The sequence below is a fragment of the Lepus europaeus genome, chromosome 8, assembly GCF_033115175.1.
Source record: "Lepus europaeus isolate LE1 chromosome 8, mLepTim1.pri, whole genome shotgun sequence".
Taxonomy (NCBI): Eukaryota; Metazoa; Chordata; class Mammalia; order Lagomorpha; family Leporidae; genus Lepus; species Lepus europaeus.
In genome coordinates this window covers 1,113,615-1,137,073 of record NC_084834.1, presented here as the reverse complement: position 1 = coordinate 1,137,073, position 23,459 = coordinate 1,113,615, and the positions used below count along the sequence as shown (strand labels likewise).

General features: G+C 47.9%; 1 protein-coding gene across 3 annotated transcripts in view; it reads right to left on the bottom strand.

Annotated features, from left to right (window-relative positions):
* Positions 1 to 1,397: 1,397 nt before the first annotated feature.
* Positions 1,398 to 23,459, bottom strand: part of FNIP2 (folliculin interacting protein 2) — a 138,766-nt gene continuing 116,704 nt past the window's right edge. For all 3 annotated transcript variants that reach the window (XM_062199351.1, XM_062199352.1, XM_062199350.1), the window contains 3 exons: positions 12,263 to 12,463; positions 6,230 to 6,345; positions 1,398 to 4,811 (listed from right to left, as the gene is read on the bottom strand). In XM_062199351.1, coding sequence (XP_062055335.1) covers positions 4,733 to 4,811; positions 6,230 to 6,345; positions 12,263 to 12,463 — 396 coding nt within the window. In that variant the 3' untranslated portion in view covers positions 1,398 to 4,732. The remainder of the gene's footprint in view (positions 4,812 to 6,229; positions 6,346 to 12,262; positions 12,464 to 23,459) is intronic.

Sequence of the window (23,459 nt, the reverse complement as noted above, 5' to 3'; positions counted from 1 at the left end):
ACGCTGCACAAATGCAACAGTTAGAGATGTATTACAAGGGTGACTCAAATGCCACAAGTAGCTATCAGTAATGAAGTTTTCCAAAAGTACATAAATTCTTGGTAAACAGCAAGTGACTTTATTTGAAAGGCAAAGTGACAAACAGAAGGGAAGAACTCTTCCATCCGCTGAATCACTGCCCCAGTGGCTGCAGCAGCCCGGGCTGGGACAGGCCGGATGCAGGAACCAGAACTCCATCCTAGTCTCCCATGCGGGTGGCAGCCACCCAGGGATTTGGGGCATACTCTGCCTCCTTCCCAGGCACACCAACGGGAAGCTAGGTCTGAAGCAGAGCAGCCCCAACTCAAACCAGCACTCGGATGCTGGTGTTGCAAGCAGCCCTCTGCACCACCATGCTAGACACAAGTAACCAATTCTTGTGAAAATTCTGGACCTTCTGGAATAAAATCTCCCCTCAATTTACACAACAGTTGCATTTATGGAAAATTCAGCATATACTAAAATTGTGTAAAAATATACTGTGCTTTTTATGTAAAGCATAATTCATATTTTAACAGATTTATTTCTTGGGCCGCTGCTGTGGTGTAGCAGGTGAGGCCACTGCCTGCAGTGCTGACATCCCATATGGGCGCCAGTTCGAGTCCCGGCTGCTCCATTTCTGAACTAGCTCTCTGCTGTGGCCTGGGAAAGTAGTGGAAAATTGCCCAAGTCCTTGGGTCTCTGCACCCACATGGGAGACCCGGAGGAAGCTCCTGGCTTCAGATCGGCTCATCTCCAGCCATTGCAGCCATCTGAAGGGTGAACCAGCAGATGGAAGGCCTGTCTCTCTGCCTCTCTGTAACTCTACCTTTCAAATAAATAATTTTTTTTAAAAGATTTTTTTCTTTGAATGTAGAGTTACAGGGAGAGATAAAGAGGTCTTCCATCTGCTGGTTCACTCTCCAAATGGCTGCAACAGCTGGGGCTGGGCTAGGCCAAAGCCAGGAGCCAGGAGCTTCTTCCAGGTCTCCCACATGAGTTCAGGGGCCCAAGGACTTGGGCCATTTTCTACTGCTTCTCCAGGCCACAGCAGAGAGCTGGATCAGAAATGAAGCAGCTGGGAGCTTAACCTGTTATGCCAAAACTCTGGCCCCCTGTAAAGCAGAATTAAATTCCTAGCACAGATCACGATAAATAAGCTGCTTCACCCCCATGAATGTCCAGCAGACCCTTTAAAAGTCACACGGGAGCTGAGACAATTCTTCACTTCAAAGGGTGTCCAACATACCCACCCTTAGCCTCTATACACCGGCAACCAAACCACCGATGTGTGCAGTGAGCTTGCTGCAGCGTGAACTGTCGGGAAGGAGACCTCCATACTGAGTATGTCAAACAAGTAATTTCCAGCACCAGGAAAATGTAGAAGATAAATTCAAAAGGTTTATTGCACCAAATGCCACAGAGAAATGAATCAAAGTAATACATGAAGAAGCTTTAAGTTTCCCATACATCGACATTGGCATCCATTCAACTGATCAAAAGTAAACAGCCTCATGCATTCTGTTCATGGGGCTTGAATGATAACAAATCCCAAATTTTCTCCATTCTCAAACAATCTTGCTTCCAAGATTTAGGGATGACCCAACTTTGACATTTAAAAATTAACATTCGGGGGTTGGGGGGGCTGTTTGATTTATGCAAAAAAAATTATATGAAAATATTCTCTCCCCCAAAGCACAATTAAAAAAAAAAAACAAATGGTTCGCATTAAGCAAGAGAAGCTAAAGACTTTTTCAATTTAATGGTGAAAGTATGCATGAACAAAATATTCCCCAAAGTACACATTAGTGAAAAACATTTAAAAGAATTGGGGGGCCACTTCATATTTTTTTAAATGTACAACCAACTCTAGTTAAGAACCTAAAAAGCTACAGACAGAATTTTTATAAAATCTCGGGATCTAATTTTAAGAGCCCTAGCAATGGTTTAATATCATTTAGCAAGCAGGGATTTTCCCTCCCTCCAAAGGTTAGTTTTGAAAAATATGGTTAAGTTTAAAAAGTTGCAATGTGTAAACAGCAGTTCCATGGGATGTGAAAAGATTATAGTTACTTTCATTAAAAAACAGCACACTTCAGAAAAATGGATTGAAGCCTGTACAAAAAGCTATTTAACACTGATAAAAAATAAAATACTTTGGAATTATGCACAAGTATGGAAGCTACATTTTAAACTTTTTTCATTGTCATGTTTAAAACGTACACAATTACCTTACATTCATATCACTTATCAATTTATGAAAATTAAAACTGCAACATGCTAGAAGGAAGTCCATCCCAGGAACACGTGCACACATCTGCTCCGTCATGCCTCACTAGCGTGCTCAGCAAAGCAAGACGCGACACAAGTGACACGCAACAGGTAAGACTGAAAGGTTGGAGAAACCCTGAAGGTGGAATCCTGTCAACTGAGGTAGATTTATTTGTTTTTAATTTTATGTTTTTCTCGAGGTGGGCACGGGAGCGGGTCGGATCCCTTTCTGGCTGAGCTGTGTGAGTGGGTGTGTCTCAACCATTCCGTGAGGATGTTTATCTTTTTCACGTTTGGAAAGAGGTTGTGTTTAAGACAAAGACGACTTGAGCATTAATATTGAGAGGAGGCTTACAAAACAGCAGCAGCATCCTTGGTCTGGTTTTGTAGGCAACAGGCTCTGCCAGAATCCTGAGTGTGGCTGAGACAACCCCTCCACGTGACCCAGCCGTGGCTTCCCATCAGCTATTTTTCTGAGTTACGGAATATTAGGATACGAGGCAAGTCACATGTTCTCTGGCTTTCGGGGGGGCTGGGGTACATGTTTTGTGGATGGAGTTTAGAACCGGCTGTGACTGAAAGCTCAATTCCTCCCTCCTCCCCTCACCATGGATCTGCTCTTCAGCCTGCCATCATGAACACGAGAATTGGACTGATTTTGTAGCGAGTTATTTTCTATGAACCCTGGAAGGGGGTGAATGAGGCAAAGTGCCTAAAACGTGTAAACATGAAGCGGGAGCGCGGGGGAGAGGAATGCTTCGCGCTGTGCAGATGGAGAAGTGGTAGCATCATCAGCTGACAACGCATTCGGGTCACGTCACGTGGCGTAAGGAAGGCTGGGCGAGCTGAGCCACAGGCGCCCTCCATTCTCTTTCTGTAATGTGACAGCAAACAATGCTGGCACCGAGCTGCAGGACTTAGAATCCAGACTCAAATGTTAGGAAGAAATGGAGAAATATGACAAAGAATGGAAAACTTCAGCGTTATCCATCCATCTGTGTTTTGCGTTGTTACAAAACAGAGGGAGAGGTTCTATTCCTCTGCCTCTCTGTTGGGAGCGCTGGTGCACCGTTTGGAACAAATAATGAACTTGGACTTTTAAAAGAACAGACACAAACTCAGGTAAGTTGTTGTCTAGGATCAGGATTTTTCTGCAGTAAATTCTAACCCTAAACGGGAGGTTACTTTATATTAGATGCAAAGGGTACACGGGAAGGACCGGAAGTAGTTCACAGAACAGTAAAAGGGAATGGGAAATTGGTTATAGCTAAAAAGATGTTTGCTTTAGTAGATCAGTTCCTGTCTCTTAATGCTCAGTTTTTTCAAAAAGGCTTTTCCTGTACCCGCGGTCTGCTTCAAGGTCACTGTTAAACACGTGAGCTGGGACAATAACGCTTCACTTGTGATAGGTTTCATAGCATGGCAGCTTTGGAAACATGTTTTGAAAAGTACGTAGGGATCAGAAGGCACAGAGACAATAATGTAAAACCTTAGATCATATGCGGGCTATTTTCACTATTGCAGTTTTGCCACCAGGAGAACTGTGCCTTTTAAAATACAATCGCTGTATGGACTATTAAAGGAGGCGGCCTCGGCTCGAAGATACCCACAGAGACATTCTGGAGCCTGTGGGAGTAGCTTTGGTAAGTGGCCTCTCTCAGAAAGGCTGCTCATCTTTCTACCGTGTGAGGACAGAACATGTGTACGGTTTCAGGCTGTGTGCACTCGGCTGCTACGGACTACATCGTGGTGGGATTCAGATGCTACAAGTGATTCTTGGGTTTATTGCACCAATGACCCCTCTCCGGATTACCTGTGGCTACATTTGAAACAAGGTAAACTCCAAGAAGAAATGGAAACAGTGGGTCCCTATAGCACTCTTCCCAGTGGGCGAGCCTCGTTCAGGTCTTACGTCAAGCAGCGGCTGTTGCAGCCACCCGGACTACAGACAGCACAGTATGCTTTCTTCATGTCACCCTTTGCAAAAAGCGAACTCCAATCTGAAATCCAAAATCCTCGTTCTGAATGTCATCTTAGGATGGCAAACTATTCTTGCTCCAGTGCGGAGGCCTCGATTCCGGGACACTTTCCTCCTGGAATGTTAGGTGCACCGTCCGTCTCCCTGCTCCAGTCGCGTGTCTTCACGCCGCCCAGACAGCACAAGGCGATCCGTACCCACAGCCTGCTGCTCAGTGTAAGAAAGGTCGCTCTGTTGATTCCTGGGCAGCAAAGGGTGCCCAGCGCTCATGAGGACCACAGCTGTGGTTCCAAGTCTTCCAAGGGAGCGTCGGCTTGAGCGCAGAAACAGAACAAAACGGTGCAGTGACGGTTCGGTGTGCTACGCTTACGCTGTAGGTGTCACCCGGAGCTTATTCCTTAAGCTGAGAAGTTGTATTTTTTTTTACTTTTCCTTCCAAAGAAGAAAACTGTCCTGAGCTTTAGCTTATAAGAGGATTTGAGCCACGTAAGGAGAGTGAGTACTGGCAATAGCAGTCAACAGAGGCAGGTCGTTAGACTCAATCCTGAAAATGGAAGAGAGATTCCTTTAAAATCCTAGGACCTTACAGGTACCGGGCTTGCTTAAACAGATGGAGAGACAGTAAATGGTTCTGTTCGCGCCCAGGAGGCACAGGGAGACAGACGGAGGTGGGTGTGGTGCACACGAGCGGACTTGAGGCTGCCCTGCCCCCCACAGTCCCCGTCCAACCTCGCTGTGTTGAGCTCACAGCTTTCCTCCACACTCGCGAGTACTGACCGCGTCCAGCTGCAAGCCAGTGTCAGGAAACCGCCGAGGGCGGCCACTTGTTCAGAACAGCTGGGGACCTGTCCACAGGTTAGACAACTTAGACATTGTGCCCTAATGCTTAGACACGGCGCCCTAATGCTTAGACACTGCGCCCTAATGCTTAGACACTGCGCCCTAATGCTTAGACACTGTGCCCTAATGCTTAAACACTGTGCCCTAATGCTGGGGATCCGACAGCAAAGCGACACTGCGCCATCACCGTCTCAAGTGGACGTGATGTAAAGCACCCATGGATACAACAAACAAGCAGCTAACTGCTCCCAGGTGGTGTGAAAACAAACAATGGGCAGCTTGGGTCTGTAGATTAGGCCGTCCCAGACCTTGTCCTCCGGTGGCAGCTGACATTACCGAGTGGAGCTGTCTACTCCTCCCCCCCTCACGCCATCTATACATCTGTACAGTGCTGCTGGCCCCGCCTGTGGGAAGAAGGGGCTGATCCTACCAACAATGTACCAGGAGACCTTATCAATGGTAGACACCTGCACCAACCAGGACTGGGTAAAACTCTCACCCCTGCTGCACCTAAAGGGGCAGGAAGGGGGAAATGACCAAAAACTAAGGCGAAATGAAGGACAAAGAGAAAAACCTCAAAAGGAGGAAAATATTCTTAAAAATAAAGTCCTAAGAAAACTGTTTGACGGGAAATGCTAAGAGCCAGGCAATCAGTCAGGGCAGCCAGGATGTCCTGGGTGTGAAAGAGGAACAGGCTGCTGAGCATGAGAAGGCCCATGTCGTACGTTCATACTGAGTAGCAGGCTCAACACAGAACGTAAAGGCCAACATTACTGACGCCCAGACTTGCAGGCCGACTCCTTGCAGTCCAGGAGAAGGGCACATGCACACAGCCTGCTGCCAAATGCCCCACAGCATCCCACGGAAGTACCAGAAATGGCACACACAGTGGGATTACAATTTCTCTATTAAATATAAACTACCCCAGGGAGAAGGCTAACAGTACCAGGGGCTGCACGAAACATGCTGCTTCTCAGCACACTGCAAAGGCACACATCTGAGGGACCCCCCCCCCCCCCCCCGGCTGGCTACCAGGACCTGCGGATGGAGGGTGGGTGGGTACAGTGCCTGGGCCCACCCCTCACAGGGAGCAGTGCGAGGGGCACCTGTCTCATAACTTACCCCAGTACAACACCTAGTTCTTTCACGTGGACTCGTGTGTGTCCCCGAAGATACTCAGAGAGCATTTTGCTCTTCAGGTACATCTCCTGTAGCCTGTCTTCAAGATGCATGACGCACTGCAAGCCAAGCACATCACAAAGTTAGAATTCAACTGTCTGCCAATATTTTACCTGTTAGATTTCTCAACTTGCGCCCACATCAAGAAATTGGAGAGGCATCGAAGAGATAATCTAACAATGCACCTCAAGGATCCAGGAAAACAAGAACAAACCAAACCCAACATTTGTGGGAGGAAACAAAACAAAAATTAAACAATTAAAATCAAAACAAAAAAGCCACACGAAAGATCAATTCAATGAAGAGGTTTTTTTTTTTTTTGTTTTTAAATAAAACTGATACACTATTGGCCTAACTAACCAAAAACAAGGGGAAAATATCCAAATTAATAAAATCAGATTTGAAAAAGGAGATGTTACAATGGATACCAAAGCATCATTAGGAATTACTACAAACAGCTACACACCAACAAATTGGAAAATCTAGAAGAAATAAATTTCTGAACTCAGATTCTCCCAAAATTGTGTATGAAGACAAAACCTAAATACACCAACAACCAAAATGGAGATTGAATCAGTAATAAACACCCTTCCAAAAAAAAAAAAAAAAAAAAAAAAGCCCAGGACTGGATAGCTTCACTGCTAAATTGTACCAGACTTTTAAAGAAAGATTAATTCCAATCCTTCTCAAGCTATTCAAAACAACTGAAAGGGAGGGAGTCCTCCCAAACCTCTTCTATGAGGCTAGCATCACCTTACTTCCAAAACCAGAAAAAGATAGAACATACAAGGAGGAGAGAGGCAGGACCATTACTGAGGGGAGAAGAATGTGACGCTTTTGCCAGTCTCCACATGGCCCGTGCCAATGCCATGGCAAAAAGAGCCAGGGGAGCTGCAGGACAGGATGTTGAAAAGTAAGGCCTTGATGGGGACTTATAATAAATCCACAGTCTGGCTAGGGAAAAAAAATAGAACAAAGAACTACAGACCAATTTCCCTGATGAAAAGATTTCAAAATTCAACAAAATACTAGCTAATTGAATCCAACACTGTATCAGAAAGATCATTCCCCCAGATCAACTGGTATTTATCCCTGGTACGCAGGGATGGTTCAAAGTTCGCAAATCAATGTGATACACCACATCAACAAACTGAAGAGCAAAAGCCACATGATTATCTCAATAGATGTAGAGAACATAACATCCTTTCATGATAGAAATCTTAAGTAAATCAGGTACAGAAAGAACATTCCTCAACATAACCAAGGTAATATATGACAAACCCACAACCAGCATCATACCAAATGGGGAAAAACTGGAAGCATTTCTACTAAGATCTGAAACCAGACAAGGATGCCCTCTCTCACCACTGCTACTCAATATAGTTCTGGAGGTTTTAGAGTGATTAGAAAAGAAAAATCAAAGGGATAAAGATCAGAAAGGAGGAAATCTAATTATCCCTGTTTGCAGGTGATAATGATCCTCTGCAGAGGGGACCCAAAAGACACCACTGAGCGACCACTGGAACTCTCAGGAGTTTGGTAAAGTGGCAGGACATAAGATCAACACACACAAATCAGTAGCATTTATGTATACGAACAAGGCCACAGTTGAGAAGGAACTTGTAGCTGTTGTGACTGGGACTGATTTTACAACAAAATTTGAATACCTTGGAATAAACTGTACCATGGAGGTGAAAGATCTCTACAATGAAAGTTATAAAACATTAAGGAAAGAAATTAGAAGATACCAAAAAATGGGAAACTCTTTGATGTTCATGGATTGAATATCATCAAAATAGCTATACTACCAAAAGCAATTTACAGATTCAATGAAATCAATCAAAATACCAGATATGTCCTTCTCAGGTCTGCAAAGACCCTAAAATTCACATGGAATCACAAGAGACTTCGAATGGCTAAAGTAATCCTTACATTAAAAATAAAGCCGGAGGAACCTCAATACCAGATTTCAAGACATACTACAGGGCAGTAATAATCAAAACAGCCTCGTCCTGGCACAAGAATAGACGTGTAGACCAATGGAACAGACTAGAGACCTAGAAATCAATCCACACATCTACAATCCAACTAGTCTTTGACAAACAAGTGAAAATCACTCCCTGGAACAAGGACAGTGTCTTCAACAAACGGTGTTTCGAAAATTGGATCTCTATGCGGAAGCATGAGACAAGAACCATCATCGGATCTCTATCAAGCAAATAAAGTATTTTAAACACTGAAAGTATGTCATTGTAAAAAGAAAAAGAAAATAAAGGGACAGAGAATAGGGTGGGAAGTATCATTATGCTCATGTATGTAAAACAAATGAAATTTGTTCCCCTTATATAAATTTTAAAAAACTTATTCTCTGCATACTTTATTTTTTAAAAAAGATTGGTTTATGTGAAAGGCACAGTTAACAGAGAAAGATCTTCTGTTTGCTGGTTCATTCCCCAAATGGCCACAAAGGTCAAGGCTGGGCCAGACCGGAACCAGGAGCTTCTTCCAGGTCTCCCAGATGCATGCAGAGCCCAAGGACTTGGGCCATCATCTGATGCTTTTCCCTAGTCACTAGTCAGGAGCAGGATCAGAAGTGGAGCAGCTAGGACTTGAACTGGCTCCCATATGGGATGCAGGCACCACAGGGGGTGGCTTTACTCACCATGCAGGCTCCAATCTCATCTCTTGCAAACAGAACTTAAAAAATTATGAGCCATCCCCAACTCTCCCAACTGATAGCTTTGAGAATTTTTTTAAATAGTTTGCTTTTTCTAATGACTATTAAGATTTTCATATATATTGTTCTAGTCTTTTTAAAAAGGCATTTGTTTGGGGCCAGTGCTGTGGCACAGTGGGTAAAGCTGCTGCCTGCAGTGCTGGCATCCTATATGGGTGCCAGTTCGAGTCCTGGCTGCTCCATTTCCCATCCAGCTCCCTGCTAAAAGCCTGGGAAAGCAGCAGAAGATGGCCTGAGTGCTTGGGCCCCTGTATCCAAGTGGAAGACTTGGATGAAGCTCCTGGCTCCTGGACTCAGCTTGGCCCAGCTCTGGCTGTTGTGGCCATATGTGGAGTGAACCAGTAGATAGAAGATTTCTCTCTCTGTGTGTCTGCCTCTCCCTAACTCTTCCAAATAAATAAATCTTTAAACAAAAGTAGTATTTGTTTACATCATTGAGAGGCACTTGTATACACTAACCGTTCTTGCACTAACCCTTTCCCATGTAAAGAAGTCTTTATTGATGTATAGTCATGACTAAATAATTCTCGAAGATATGAGTTTACTATTCACTTAATCACACAGCAATCTGCATTTTTTTCCTAAGATCTCAGATTATTCTGGTCCAAAACATTCCTGGGAGTAGAATGACAGGAACAAGGTCATGGTGGACTTTTTTTTTCCCCTTTAAGTAATGTGTATCTTAACTAGGTCTTTAGTAACAATTATGTTCAGGACATCCTTGCCCTTGGAACTGCGTCCAGCTTCATTTTTTAGACAACAGCAACCATCTGTCTCTTTCACCAGAGGCCAATGATTGTGCACTTGGCAGGCCCGGCAACCCAGGCATCTTCCCCAAGACACCTGATGGCTCTGGCAAGGGTCACCTTCTTCTAGACATTAGGACTGTTATTTTCAAGGTGAAAAAGATGAACAGATGCATTTGAAAATGTCGATCCTGGCCATCTGGGCTGATCCGTGACATGAAAAGTATCTATTAGAGATGTAATCTTTTCCCTTTTCTCATTGGTTGAAAATCTTTAATGCACTGGGTCGGTGAATGAAACACCAGCGCTAAGTGACTAAAGCAAGGCGGCCTCCACCAATTCTCATGGAAACGTTCCCCCAAGTCAACAGAGTTAAGGATTTCCTATTACGTTTTGGTTCCTTATGGAGTAAAATAAAAAGCTTTTAATAAGAGTATTATAAAACATTAAAAAGAACATTCACGTTGCATAGAATTGTTTTAAGATGGCTGATTTGCAGTGTTTTCACAGTTCACATGAAAAATGAATGATGCGAAGTAGCAAGAAAGAGGACTGTGTTCTACACGGCGTGCATGTAGACTGTGAGACCACAGTACTTGGGTTTCTTTTCTTTAGCCAACAGAGCTGTGCTGGGTTTTCTCCCCTGCCCGCCTTCCAGTATTTTCTTTCTGAGATGGATTTCTTCAATTTCTAACTTCTGAAATTTTAAACAGCAACTTTGTCCCTTTGTACCACAGGATCTAATAACATTTAATCACGTGTGTTCCAATTCAATTGAGCTTTAAGAATTCTTGACTGGATGAAATTTTCTTTCATCTGGGTTTTGTCATGTTAAATAAGTCATTCCTGGTATGAAGTGGTTGAACATACTTCTGTCCAAATGAAGGAAAACAAATTAACTGCTTTGATAACTAAGACGCCAAATGTGCTGAGAGCAATGTGTTTTAGAATGAAATATAAAAGTTTGGTAAATACTAAGAGCAGAAAACTAAGTAGTCTACCGTTTCTTCTTTCCCTTACAGAAAGAGCTGTTAGCCTTTAAGTCAGCATCATCTGGCCTGCTTCGCGAATGAAAGATTTTGTACAAATGTGGCACAAGAGAGGAGGCCCCAGCAGCCCCTCAGACAGACATCCTGTGAGAGAATGCCTCTGTTCGAAGCCCAAATAAAGATTCTAGCGCCAAGGTGCAACCATCAGTATTACTTCAGAAATGTTACTGTCACACTGATGCGAGCACTCAGTAGGCAGCCACTAACAGCTAACACTATTCCAAGTGCTCTCCGTTCACACTTGCATAAGCATATGAAATAGTTTCTGCTACCTCCCCGGCTTTGCAGGTAAGGAAACCCGAGGCTCTGGGACGGGTTTCTCTTGCATAGTAAGTAGCAGAACCTGCACCTGACTTCAGGCTACTGGACTCTGAGGCCCACATCAGCAGTGGCCACTAATGAACGCTGGCTTTAAAGCTTTGTAACTGGCATGGAGCTTTGACAGTTTTCAGAGGCTCCTCACAATACACTTGAGAAAGCTGAGGTTCACAGTCTCCCACCATTGTCCGGTCACACATCCAACCAATGGCAAAGCCCAGACCTCGGCCAGTGGCCTTCCTGCCTTGCCACAACTCGGATGGCCATGGGATACCATCTCAGGGCTCCTCCTTCCGAGCCGTAATGGCCTTGGCTGTTTCTGGAGGCATGTGGCCCAAGTGTGGCCTGGGGAGAAGGACAGCCGTGCTGGCCAGCAGGGCACGAACACTCTGTTCCCCACGTGGTTTGTGGAGGGTGCGGGGTGCGGCTGGGCTGCAGACAGCAAGGCTGTGTGGAGCACGCAGGCTCCTCAGCCTTGGCCGCTGCCACACCCTTCACTTTCTCGTCTACTTTTGAAACCTTTCTCCAGTCCTCTCTGAAGATACTTCCCTCTTCTCTCGGGCTCTCTGTGCACACACACATTTTCAAAGAACGTCCTGTGGACCTTAATTCTCGTGGCTCAGGGGAGAGCCGCAGGCCATTCTCTAGGAGTTTACATGTAAACTAACGTCATCAAGGTGATCTGCCAGTCCCCCTTTGAAAAGGCACCATGCCATCGTCCACGTGTCCAGGACCTGAGGATCTGAAGTGCTTCCACACACCACACTCTCGTTTGCTGGACAGAGGGAACCTCATCCGCTCAGAACGTGGCCTGCTTAGCATCCACCCGAGACCAGGAGGGCCAGTGAGCTCTCCATCACAGGACCCGAAATTCCCTTCATGCCTCGCCCCTGCCCCAGCCCTTGGCTGCTCTAGGCCTTGCTCAGAGATTTCGGTGCCACTCCATGTTGTTTGCTTCCTACAGAGGCTTTTGCCACTGAAATCTACCGTTTGCTGGTTTCACATTGCATGGACTGGTTTTACTTATCCCAACCTCCATTTTAAAACACATTTGCGTTTAAAACCGGAACCCTGTTCAAAGTCATCTTTAGCCACCTCCCTTGGTGGGGTGGGGGCGGATACTCACGAAGTCAGCCGGGAGGTGAAGCTTGTAAAGCTGTAAAATGGACTGAAGTAAACTGGACACCTGACTGGAGACCAGGACGTCCTGGCCCAGCTTCGTGCTGTCCGTCACTTTGCGCTGGCTCGTGGCTACCTGGACGCTCCACTTATCCGTGTCTGCGATGATGCAGACGGCTTCGGCTATTGGCTCATCGAGCACCGGATGCTGAAAGAGAAGCACGGCCGGTCACGACGCCGATCACGGCACCTCCAAGGGCCACCCAGAACGCTCAGTGTTTTTGATTAGCATTAGACTGAAGGTTCAGAAGCTGATGGCGGGAGCCACAGAGACTTGGAGCTTAGTAACGGGGACTGGAATACAAGTGTCACTAAACGTTACCATTAAAAAAAGAAATTGATAGAATTACATTTAATCTCCCCTCCCCACCCCCACCTCCTCACAGCCAGGAAGAGAGATACGCTGTAAACATTGTTAAATGCCCACAGATAAGGAAACCAATACACGCCTGCCCTCCCTACATTCCAAGATTTAAATGCCTTGCTTCTTAGCAGACTGCACGCTGTGTGTAAAACGGCAAAGATCACAATAAGGTGGGGGATACCACAGCCATGTCTCCAGCAACAAGGGACAGGGGGCAACTTGCTGCTCCTGTGAGTTATGGTTTTGCCACTCAGCAAGGTTTATTTAGTAACTGTGTGTGCCACACACATCAGCCTGAGGAGTGAGTTTATTCACTGACAATGTGTAAGTTCTGAAAAACCGGACAGTGAGAGAGCAAGTTCACAATGAGTAAATGATATCATCCGGTAAATGCAGTAAATACGGAAAACAGTTGAGGAAGAGGGACTTAAACATCTGATTTCTCAAAACTGACCAAAGCCTAACTGTGTCACCACCAGCACCGTCGGGCACGTGTGCTTACTGTGTGGTGGGGGTGGTGTGGCACGGCCAGATCTCACGGCCAACGCCCACGAGCACATTTCCTAGCCCTCATTTACCCAAAGGAAGCCGCCACTGGCTGTCACTCAATCCCTCTCGCTAACTGGTGGTGGCCCTTTGTCACTTTTGGGTTTTTTTTTTTTTTTGACATGCGCATCGTGCTGATCCGAAGCCAGGAGCCAGGTGCTTCTCCTGGTCTCCCATGCAGGTGCAGGGCCCAAGCACTTGGGCCATCCTCCACTGCACTCCTGGGCCACAGCAGAGAGCTGGCCTGGAAGAGGGGCAACCGGGACTAGAACCCAGTGTGCCGGCGCCGCAAGGCGGAGGATTAGCCTGTTAAGCCACGGCGCCGGCCAACTTTTGGCTTCTTACTCTAACTTCCCACAAAATCACCCACCCTGCTGTCCCTCTGGACAGCGACCCTCTGGGACAAGGCCTGATGGGACCGCATGCAGGTCCTGACCTCCCCCTACCAAGAGGGGAGATGCACAGCCTTCACCAGGCCCATGAGATGCTCCTTCCCTGGGATTTCCCGTGGGGAAGGCCATGGTGGGCCGGAGGCGGCTGGCACCCCCATACCCCAAAGATGGCTGCTAGCACAAATGCCTACAGAGAGTTTGTGGTTCCTGGATTTCCAGGGTACCCTCGTTTGGTGTCTGTGCCAAGTCTTGTTCTTTGTCCCATCAATTATATGAATTCCTGATATCTGTCCCATCAAATCCCTTCTGCTTAAGCTAACAAGAGTGGGTTTCTGCTAACTGCAACTTGGAACCCAAAGACACACATGATCTTAACATCCGACAACGGCCACCTGCAATTTTCACTCCTGTGCTCCACTGTGGGACGTAAGCACCTGAGCTGGTGTCTTCACCACCAGGCCAAATGCCCAACCCACACAGTGTGGTTTAATACTTAGCACAAGAAGTGGGAAGGCTGCAGAGAGAAATAAGAGGTCCACTGCCAGGCTGTAAGAGTTAGCTGTCATTAACAAGGGAGCTGTTGTGGCACAGCAGGCTAAGCCACTGCCTGCGATGCCAGCATCCCACACTGGCGTGCTGGTTCAAGTCCTGTCTGCTCCGTTTCCCGTCCAGTTCCTTGCTAATGAGTCTGGTAAGGCAGTAGAAGATGGCCCAAGCGCTTGGCCCCTGCCACTCACGTGCGGGATCTGGATGGAGTTCCTGACTTTGGCCTGACCCAACCCCAGCCGTTGTTGTCATCTGGGGTGTGAACCAGTGGACGGAAGATCAACCTCTCCTTCTCCCACTCTTCCAAATAAATAAAAAGCTTTCTTAAATAAAGGGCAGCCTACATAGCTTTTCACTCCTCACAGCTGGGGAAGGAGTGGCATGTGGCTGCATGGAACCCTGCTGGCACCAACATTTTTTGCTATACTAAACCCAAGTGTGTGTGTGTGGACAAGATTTTCAGGGTTTCTATTTTCCCCACTGAAAGGAAGAGCAATGAGGCAAAGTCTAACGTTCCAATCATCTTACACATGAGAAAGAAGGGACGTGACACAGCATCGCCTGTGAATCACTGGAGCTGTCTCCCAAGGTTCTCATTCTGCAGACTTGTTAGGGTACCGAGGCCTTCTCACGGGCACGACGACCTGCACTGCTGCTACTGCTGCTCTCCCGGGGTTGTCAGGCGCTCCCCCGGCCCCTTCCCCACCCGCAGACACGCCCTCCCAGACACAGCTGGAGACACAGGGCCTCCTTGGTTTTCTCAAGGTTCCTGCCTAATCGGTGTGTCCTAAATTCACAGCAAGATGATGCTGACTTGCTATCCATGTGCCTTTTCCTCACGAACAAAGAACAATAGAAGAGGAAACATTTCAAAGGTGTGGATTTTGAGCACAAGCCGCTTCACGCTCTGCCTTTTCCAGAAATTGACAGTGTGCTGTAACGCCACAGCACCGACCTCTCCCGGTCCTCCTGACCTTGCTTTGTTCGTGACGAGCGCCATCAGACACAGTGAGCTGACCGGGTTGCCACCTTTCACAATCGTTATTAAACTGCACTGGATAATCTGGGACTCGGTCTTCTAAGTTATCTCCCCTGCTCTGCGAGGGAAGAGTGTTTCACAAACCCACTTGCCCAACAGTCCACAGGCTACACATTTCACAGTACCACTGTAAGCAATCGCTGGGATAAGGACAATGAGGGCTTACAAGGGAGGTGGTGGACAGAAGTTGCCCTCAGAGTAAGCGCCAATAGAAGGTGGTAGGTCTTGGTATGATAATAAAAAGGGGCAGGGAAGTTGGCTCAATTATTTTTTTCTTCTTTTTTTTTTTTGACAGGCAGAGTGGACAGTGAGAGAGAGAGACAGAGAGAAAGGTCTTCCTTTTGCCGTTGGTTCACCCTCCAATGGCTGCTGCAGCCGGCGCACCGCGCTGTTCTGATGGCAGGAGCCAGGTGCTTCTCCTGGTCTCCCATGGGGTGCAGGGCCCAAGCACTTGGGCCATCCTCCACTGCACTCCCTGGCCACAGCAGAGAGTTGGCCTGGAAGAGGGGCATTCGGGACAGGACCGGTGCCCCGACCTGGACTAGAACCCGGTGTGCTGGCGCCGCAAGGCGGAGGATTAGCCTAGTGAGCCGCGGCGCCGACTGGCTCAATTATTTTTTAAAGTGATAGGTGAGAGAAATGTATAAAAATTAACATGAAAAATAAGCACCCGTCATTTTGAAGTCGCTGAAGCAAAGATGCAGAATGTGAGGGCCCAGGCGTTGAGACAACTGACAGCGAGCTGCCAGCCCATTCCTCTCGCTATAGTCTTTGTCCCTAGCAGAGCCGCTGGCATTTTGGAAAATGTTGCTAAAATGAAGCAGGTTAGGGACAAGCAAATGACAGAGGTGACAGGCATCCTGCACTCCCTAACAGCTTAGGATGGTTTGACCGTGAAGTGCACAGGCTCCAGGAATCAGCGGAATATTTTCAGAAGATTACCTTTTAAAAACACCCCAAAGTTTATACATTTGTAGGTCACTGCACACTCACACAGTTCCCCGAGTGCATCCATGGGGCATCCAACTAGGTGCAGAAGTTCCTTAACTGCTCAGTGCTTGCTGAAGAAAGGGTACATTTTAAAGGAAGAAGAAAACAGAAGGAATTGTGGTCAAGGAAAAGAAATGGATGCAGGATAGAGATACAAGTACCAGCAACCACGTCCGGAAGAGCTCAAGGACCCCAGGGTCATGGTGGACTGGCCCGTGGGCGCTGATCAAGCTTTGAACATCTAAAGGGCCAGGGAGCTGAAGCTTAAGTTCTTGTGATTCTGGTGATTTCTGATCATCTTTCCAGAGGAAATTCAACCATGTCAGATAGAGGGCCGTTTAAACGTGGTATGACTTGCCTCCTGAGCTTCTGCAATTTAAAGCATGCTAAGATTCAGAAAGCCACATTTGGACTTGTCGCAGGAGTATCCACCTGCACACATCCTATGCCTGGAACTCAGTTTAAAGTTCCACCTAGGGATGGTCCGTTTAAGGCACAAGCAGAACTGCAGTAAACACTGAATGCTATGTATGCTGCACTGCTTTTTAATACTATTTCTTATTAGCCTTATGTTGATGGTACAAGTTACCAAACAGTGAAACCTGTGAAGTCAGTTTTGTAAGATCCCACTCTGATCAAGCTCATGTGCACATTAAGGCGTGTGTGCGCACACACACACACACACACACACACCCCTCTTCTCCCACACGGAGCAGTACTTCTAAGAAAGGCTCCAAAACGTAAGACTGACCGATTCAAACATCTATTGAAAATGGGATTCACCCACCTACTCTCGGGACTAGAGTTGAGGCCTTGGAACTGAAGGGAGAGAAACAGGGTGAGGCCTGGCTGGGTCATGACATTGGCCCATTTCCTCGGGGCAAAGGGAGACACAATGTTGTCACCTGTCAGCCTGATGACTACAATTTCTCATCCTGATGTTAAGTTCTCCCCAAAGGACCTTGTTATTTTGATTAAATATCACTAAGGGGGGGGGGGGAAGCCTGTTTATTTACCCTTGTAAAACTTTTTCTCCAAACCGTTTTTTTGTCAGATGAATCGGGGCCTCTGATGTTTGAGTTCTGAAAGAAGATCTGAAGGAAATACCGATACTAAAGACAGTAATCTCCACTTAACACTCTCCTTGGTTGAGGAACCTCACCAAGCGTATGCACACTCTTTCTCGTCCATGTCCTTTTTCTCTCTCAAGATGACAATCACTTTTGAAACAAAGTCCCTTGTGCACATCATTTGTCACATTCTCATATCAGAATGAACCTGCAACGTGTGAGAACTCCACAGGGCCACCTCCGTCGCCCTCCAGGGCATCCATGCTGCACTGAGTACCCAGCCACAACCAAGGCGACAGTGCAGAGTCGGCAGCCTTGTGCCTGCCTGCCCCCTCCCCAGGTTCTGTCCGTGCCTCCCATGCAAATCCAGAAACTTCTGATGGGACCTGGAGGATGAGGAAAGATGGGCCAAGTGCGGCAGATGACTGATGGGGTGGGCGGCCAATCACCACCCGAGGAAGGAGGTGGGCCAAGCGCTGCAGATGACTGCTGGGGTGGGTGGCCAATCACCACCCGAGGAAGGGGGATGGACAAGCGCTGCAGATGACTGCTGGGGTGGGCGGCCAATCACCACCCGAGAAGGAGGCGGCGGCCATATGCCATTATGGTCTTTCCTTGCTCTACCCACGTGAGCAGTTACAAACAAGCTTCTAGTTGTTCTCCCTTGTCAACATCTCATTTACCCAAACTATTTTCCCATGAGGATTTCTCAAGATGGATTAACAAGTGAAATGCTTCATTTCATGGATCTTTAGAGGTTTCTGGAGTTTTCTTGGCCTAGATAGTTTATCAAATCAACAGAATAAGCTTGGCTAATTTGTAGCTTCTAAGGATTTGTGGGTGCCTTTGGTAGAGACATGTTAAATGTTTTGGACGCTCTGGTAATAAGGTTCTAAGTCAGATCTCCGAGGACACAAAATACGCTCCTTAATATACACACTTGACTTTTGCTTTACCTCGACTTCCGGAACGAGAACTGTCTACAAGGTCCAAGCAATCAGAATAGGTACAGTTCTGACCCTTCAACAAAGGACTGGGCCTAAATGCTAGCTTGGTCATTTCCTGGCTCTGAGAGCGTGGCAGCTCATGAATTCACCCCTTAGTCTCCCTATCTGTGAAATGGGGTGGTACCTGATGCAGAGTTTCTATGAGCTGTGAAGTTCAAGGCTGCAGTCTTCTGTGAGGGAAAAAATGAGTGGAACATGGCCCACAGCCTCACACGCTGCAGACTCCAGCTCTGCCCGTGCTCGCCCACAGCGCCCCTTCTCTGGGTGACCACATCCCTTAACCCCCAAACTCTCAAACTTTCTAGAATACCGCATTATCATTTCCCTCATCAAGCCCCACACCCACGCTGGCCAGTCTCAGCCTAACAGTTCTTACTCCACACCGAGAGCTCTTCAGGGTATGCGCCTACCCACCTTCCCCCTGCACACATTCAGCCCGCAGTGCATGGTAGGACAGCCTGGGTGCCTCACACCCCCTTGCCCACGAAGCCTTCCCACGCTCACTGCTCTTCCTCTGACCTCAGACTGCCCCGTCTGGCACTGCGTCACACAGTCATTTCACACGGGTCTGTCTCCTCTGCGATTTTTCTAAGTAACTCCAGAACAGAAGTCACGTTCATTTTTCTTCTGTGTCCTCTGAAATGAGCGTGACGAAGCGCCGGGCATGTACTTTCTACCTGCAAGAGATGGTTCTGGACTCAATCCAGTTCCTAGCAAGGCATCCGCACAACTGGTAACATTTCTTTTCTTTCTTTTCCATGTGCCGTGTTAAAATGTCCAGTGTTCCACATGATGATCTATTTTTAACTCGATGACGTGACTAATAAGAAAATGCTATTCTCACATATATGACAAAACTTCAGAAAGCTCGCGGAAAATGGAATTAAAAAGTTCTGGTGCAAAATAATTTTGAAATCCATGCAGTTTTTCCCCCACCCTGGAGGCTTTCTGTAACCGCTCACTGTGCCTTTCTCCTGTGGGCGGGCAGGACCACACCTAGCATACAGGTGGGAACACGGAAGACAGAGCACAAGTGCCTGTCAGGTCATTTGGCACCTCAGAAAGAGTCCAGGAGCTCCGACGTTTAGGGCCGTGATTCTGCCAAGTCCTCTATTATGAAGTCCTGGGACCAAAAAACAGGGTGGAACACTCAAAAGTGTGAATGATGGAATCTACTCATCATTAGAGCTCAAAGTCCTCTCCATCAGGCACTCTGCGAAGAAATCTCTCCATTTTTCTGCTCCTCACACCGCCCAACAGAGACTCCAAACAGACCCGTTTCCAACCTTCGTATGTCTCAGCTCGCACGGGCGGTACAGACAGCAGGAGTAGAGACTGCTGGCCTCAGAACCAGCTCTGAAATCCGGGCAACAGGTGCACCAGTGCAGGTCCAACTCCCAGTCACTGCACGGCCTCTTGAGCACAAAGGTAATTGGAAGCATTTCCCTGTATTTTTAATTTTTCTCTAAGAGATTCTGAATGAAAAAAAAAAAATAAGATCCCTCGACATCATTTGGATGTCAATTTGTTAATTGCTTTTGTAAGATAATTTTACAGCTTGATTAAGCTGCGTCTCACTAAGAAGATGCGCCATGACCATGCCGGTACCATTCTCGTCATGGTACAGCTCCATGGCCATCAGCCTTCACGCAGCTTCCAGAAGGGCCTCTGATCAGTCGCCCAGGAGAACAGGATGACACACACAGTACAGGTCACCTTCCCAGCACTTACTCTTAGCTAAACGTCCTCACATCTCCTCTGCTAGCCCCCCTCCTTAAGGGACGAGGCCCACTTAACCTATATGCTCACTTCCTGCAGGGCCTGGCAGTGAAGAGAAGCTCTGCAAGGTAGTTGTTGGCCAACCCACCCTGCGTATGGGTGGCTGAGCACCCTGGACGTGGCCTGCAGCTGCCTGTGGATTGCTGATGAGTCAAATAAAGATAAAAAATAAATAAACAAGCAATGCAGCTCTCCAGCCTCTCACCTGTCCAGAGAAAACCAACTTGGTTCCTGCCTGCACTTCTCCAACAGTCTCCTCCACTACGGTCATCTAGAAGCAGTCTTTTACTAAACACAAGCATGCAGACACTCCTGTGGCGTTTGCACTGAGAGGGGACAGGAGACCCTCCTGTCAGTGGCCCAAAGCAGCTGCGTGTGTGGGTGAAGAGCTCGTGCTGCCCGTGGCGGGGAGGACCCCCGGTGCTCTGCCCTCCTCGTCCACAACTGCTCATCCTGCACGTGCCGTTGCACCCCACCGCGTTCTCATGGCTTATTTGTTTCCTGGTAAGATTTCAAACTCCTGGAGGACAAGGGGTCTCCTCTGGCTGCTTACAAGAGCTCCCCTCCCTTTGAGGTCCTGTCGCTAAGTGTGGATTCCTTGACACTTGCTCTACCTGGGGGTCAGTGTGCGGATGTAATGGGAAAAATTTCCTCCTATGCACTTCGCTTTCCCTCTTATCTCTGTTCTCTTCTCCTGAAAATTACCTCGAGAGCTTTTCATTCTCGCCTCCGCGTCTCTTCCTTCCTTTCTGCACGCGTTTAGTCTCGGATCTGCATTCAGAACGTTTCACACCTAGCCTCCATCTCACAAATTCTAGCTCTCTTCAGCTCTGTTTAATCAGCCCTGTTCTTCATCCCAGGGGTTTTACTTCCAATGACGGTTTTTCAATTTTAGAAATTTATTTTAGTTCTTTTACAGATCTCGGTAGTCATTTATCACATTCTTTCCTTCTTTTTCACGTCCCCATTCCTTCTTCCTGTCACTGTGAAACACGAAACACGTTGAACACAGCTGCCTGGCAGTGACTCTGGCCTGGAGGTGGGCGGAGCTCTGCCTGGATCCGCTTCCTGTCCCTCACGAGCTTTCTGCAGATTCTGACTGTGGGCTCATTCTGCTGCGTCCCCCGATCCACCTCCCCGAGTGTCCATGAGCCTGTGGCGTGAAAACAGCTCAAGTAGCGTGCTGGCTCCTTTTGCCAGAGCGCCCCAGGCTTTTATGCCCCTGGTTTTTCTGTTTGTTTCTTTGGGTAGAGATTCCCAAGCCATCTGGGGAGAATACATCTAGATGCCAGACAGCACAGGCCTACGGTTTAGACTTCAGGGCTGACCGTCTTACTCCCCACTCAGGTTTCCAATCTGTTTCTTTGCTGCTCACTGCTTATGTCTGGAGTGTCAGGGTCCCCCCTGCATGAAAGCAAAGCTCCTGGAAGTCCAGGCTTTAGGTAAGGGGTTCAATTCTGTGCATATGGACAATCTCTCCGAGCCTGGGGTGGATCTTAGCACTGCAGCACCCAATTCCTAGGACACGTGTCCCCACTGAAATCATAGAAAGCTAGTGTCGTGTCAACCCACACTTACTTGGCCTGGTCTTGATTCTTATTTGTCTGGCACAAAAGGATTTCTGAGTGTGTGTGTGTGTAGCAGGCTGGGATGAGATGGTAAACGGACCCCGTCACCTGTGTAGTGACAGGGGGACACATGCCATCCGCATCAGCTCGGCACATGGTGCTGCAGTTCTCCCACCTCAAATCCCGAGGAAACGCAGTGCCCAGCACGTGAGGAACTCGGTAGGCATTCAGCAGATAGATCTCCGGGAATGAATCTTCCCCGCTTTTCCGGAAGCCGTCTCCAGCCTCCCTGCCCCAATTCTCGGTGAAATGAGTCTGTCAGATCACCTGAAGTGCCACCCCCGGAGATTTCCTACTTCCTCCAACAGACTTCTAACACAGGAAAATACCAGCAGGGGAAACACTTACATAGGGTCTTATCATAACTCTAAGGTTTATCAACTTTTCTCTTGGAAACAGGTCCAATGTCGGTCATCAGAGGCTTGAGGAAAGAAAAGCAACAGGAGAATCAAATCATTTTGGGCTATGGGACACTGCTGAGGGGTCCCAGTATTTACAATCAAGCAGGGGGGCCCGCTGGGGGACCCCCAAGACATCATGGCATTCTGTGGGTAGAGGGCAGGAGGATGGGACTCGGTGTGGAGGGATGGTCATAGGACTTGAGAGTGCCTGTGGCCGCCAGGCTCCCTGGTCGGGCACCTCAATTCCCTTACGGTCTTGAGACCACGTGCAACCTTTGGAAGGGCTTTGACCGTCAGGCTGGCTGCTTGTCGAGGTATACACAGTTTGAACTTGTGGAAAGGTGCTCCAGTGAGGCCGTGTGGGACTCCACAGGGAAAGGAGAGAGCTGGAGGCTGCTCATGGAGAACGGTGGATATGGTCAAGGGTCTTCTAAGCAGTGAAATGAACTGGTAAGACATCGACATCAGGCAGCATGTCTCGTTCCGACACGATACAGGCGACGTGACCCCCGAGAGCGCTACACTAACCTCTACTCCTTCAGGGCAAGCAAACGGACGCAAGGAGGCTCACCAATCACCCTTTCCTTTCATTGTTTTAGACAAAGTCATCTGACAGTTCTTTCTACTTCAGGAACAAACGGGCACAGCTACCATGGTAGGTTTATCTGCAGTCATAAACATAAGCTTCCCTGAGCCCAGTTTCACAGGGAATCATCAAGGAACATTAATGAGCACTTTCTACGTGCCAGGCCCCAGGCGAGGTACTGGGCTGAAAAGGATAAGCCACTGTTTTGTGCAGCACTGCCTGTGGCCCTGGTGTGAGGTAGAGACGCTGAGCACAGAGGTATGCATGGTGCATGGGATGGCTTCAAAGACAAAGCACTTGACGAGGCCTTCGGCGACATCGGGCAGGTGTTCAGCAGTGCCCTCTGCAAAGAAGTGTGTTCAGCACTGGCAGAGGTGTGTGAGCAACCAGGGGACCACTGAACGCAAGGCCCACGGTGAGACTGCAGCACAAAAGGAGACTGTGTATGTGTGTGCATGTGCGTGTGCAGGGTGTGTGCAGGGTGTGTGCACGTGTGCAGGGTGTGCGTGCAGGGTGTGTGTGCGTGTGTGTGTATGCGGGTGTGTGTGTGTGTGCAGGGTGTGTGTGTATGCAGGGTGTGTGCGTGTGCAGGGTGTATGCGCATGTGTGTGTGCAGGGTGTGTGTGTGTGCAGGGTGCGCGCATGTAGGCAGGGTGTGTGCGCATGTAGGCAGGGTGTGTGTGTGCAGGGTGTGTGCATGTAGGCAGGGTGTGTGCATGTAGGCAGGGTGTGTGTGTGTGCAGGGTGTGCAGGGTATGTGTGCGTGTGTGCATGTAGGCAGGGTGTGTGTGTGCAG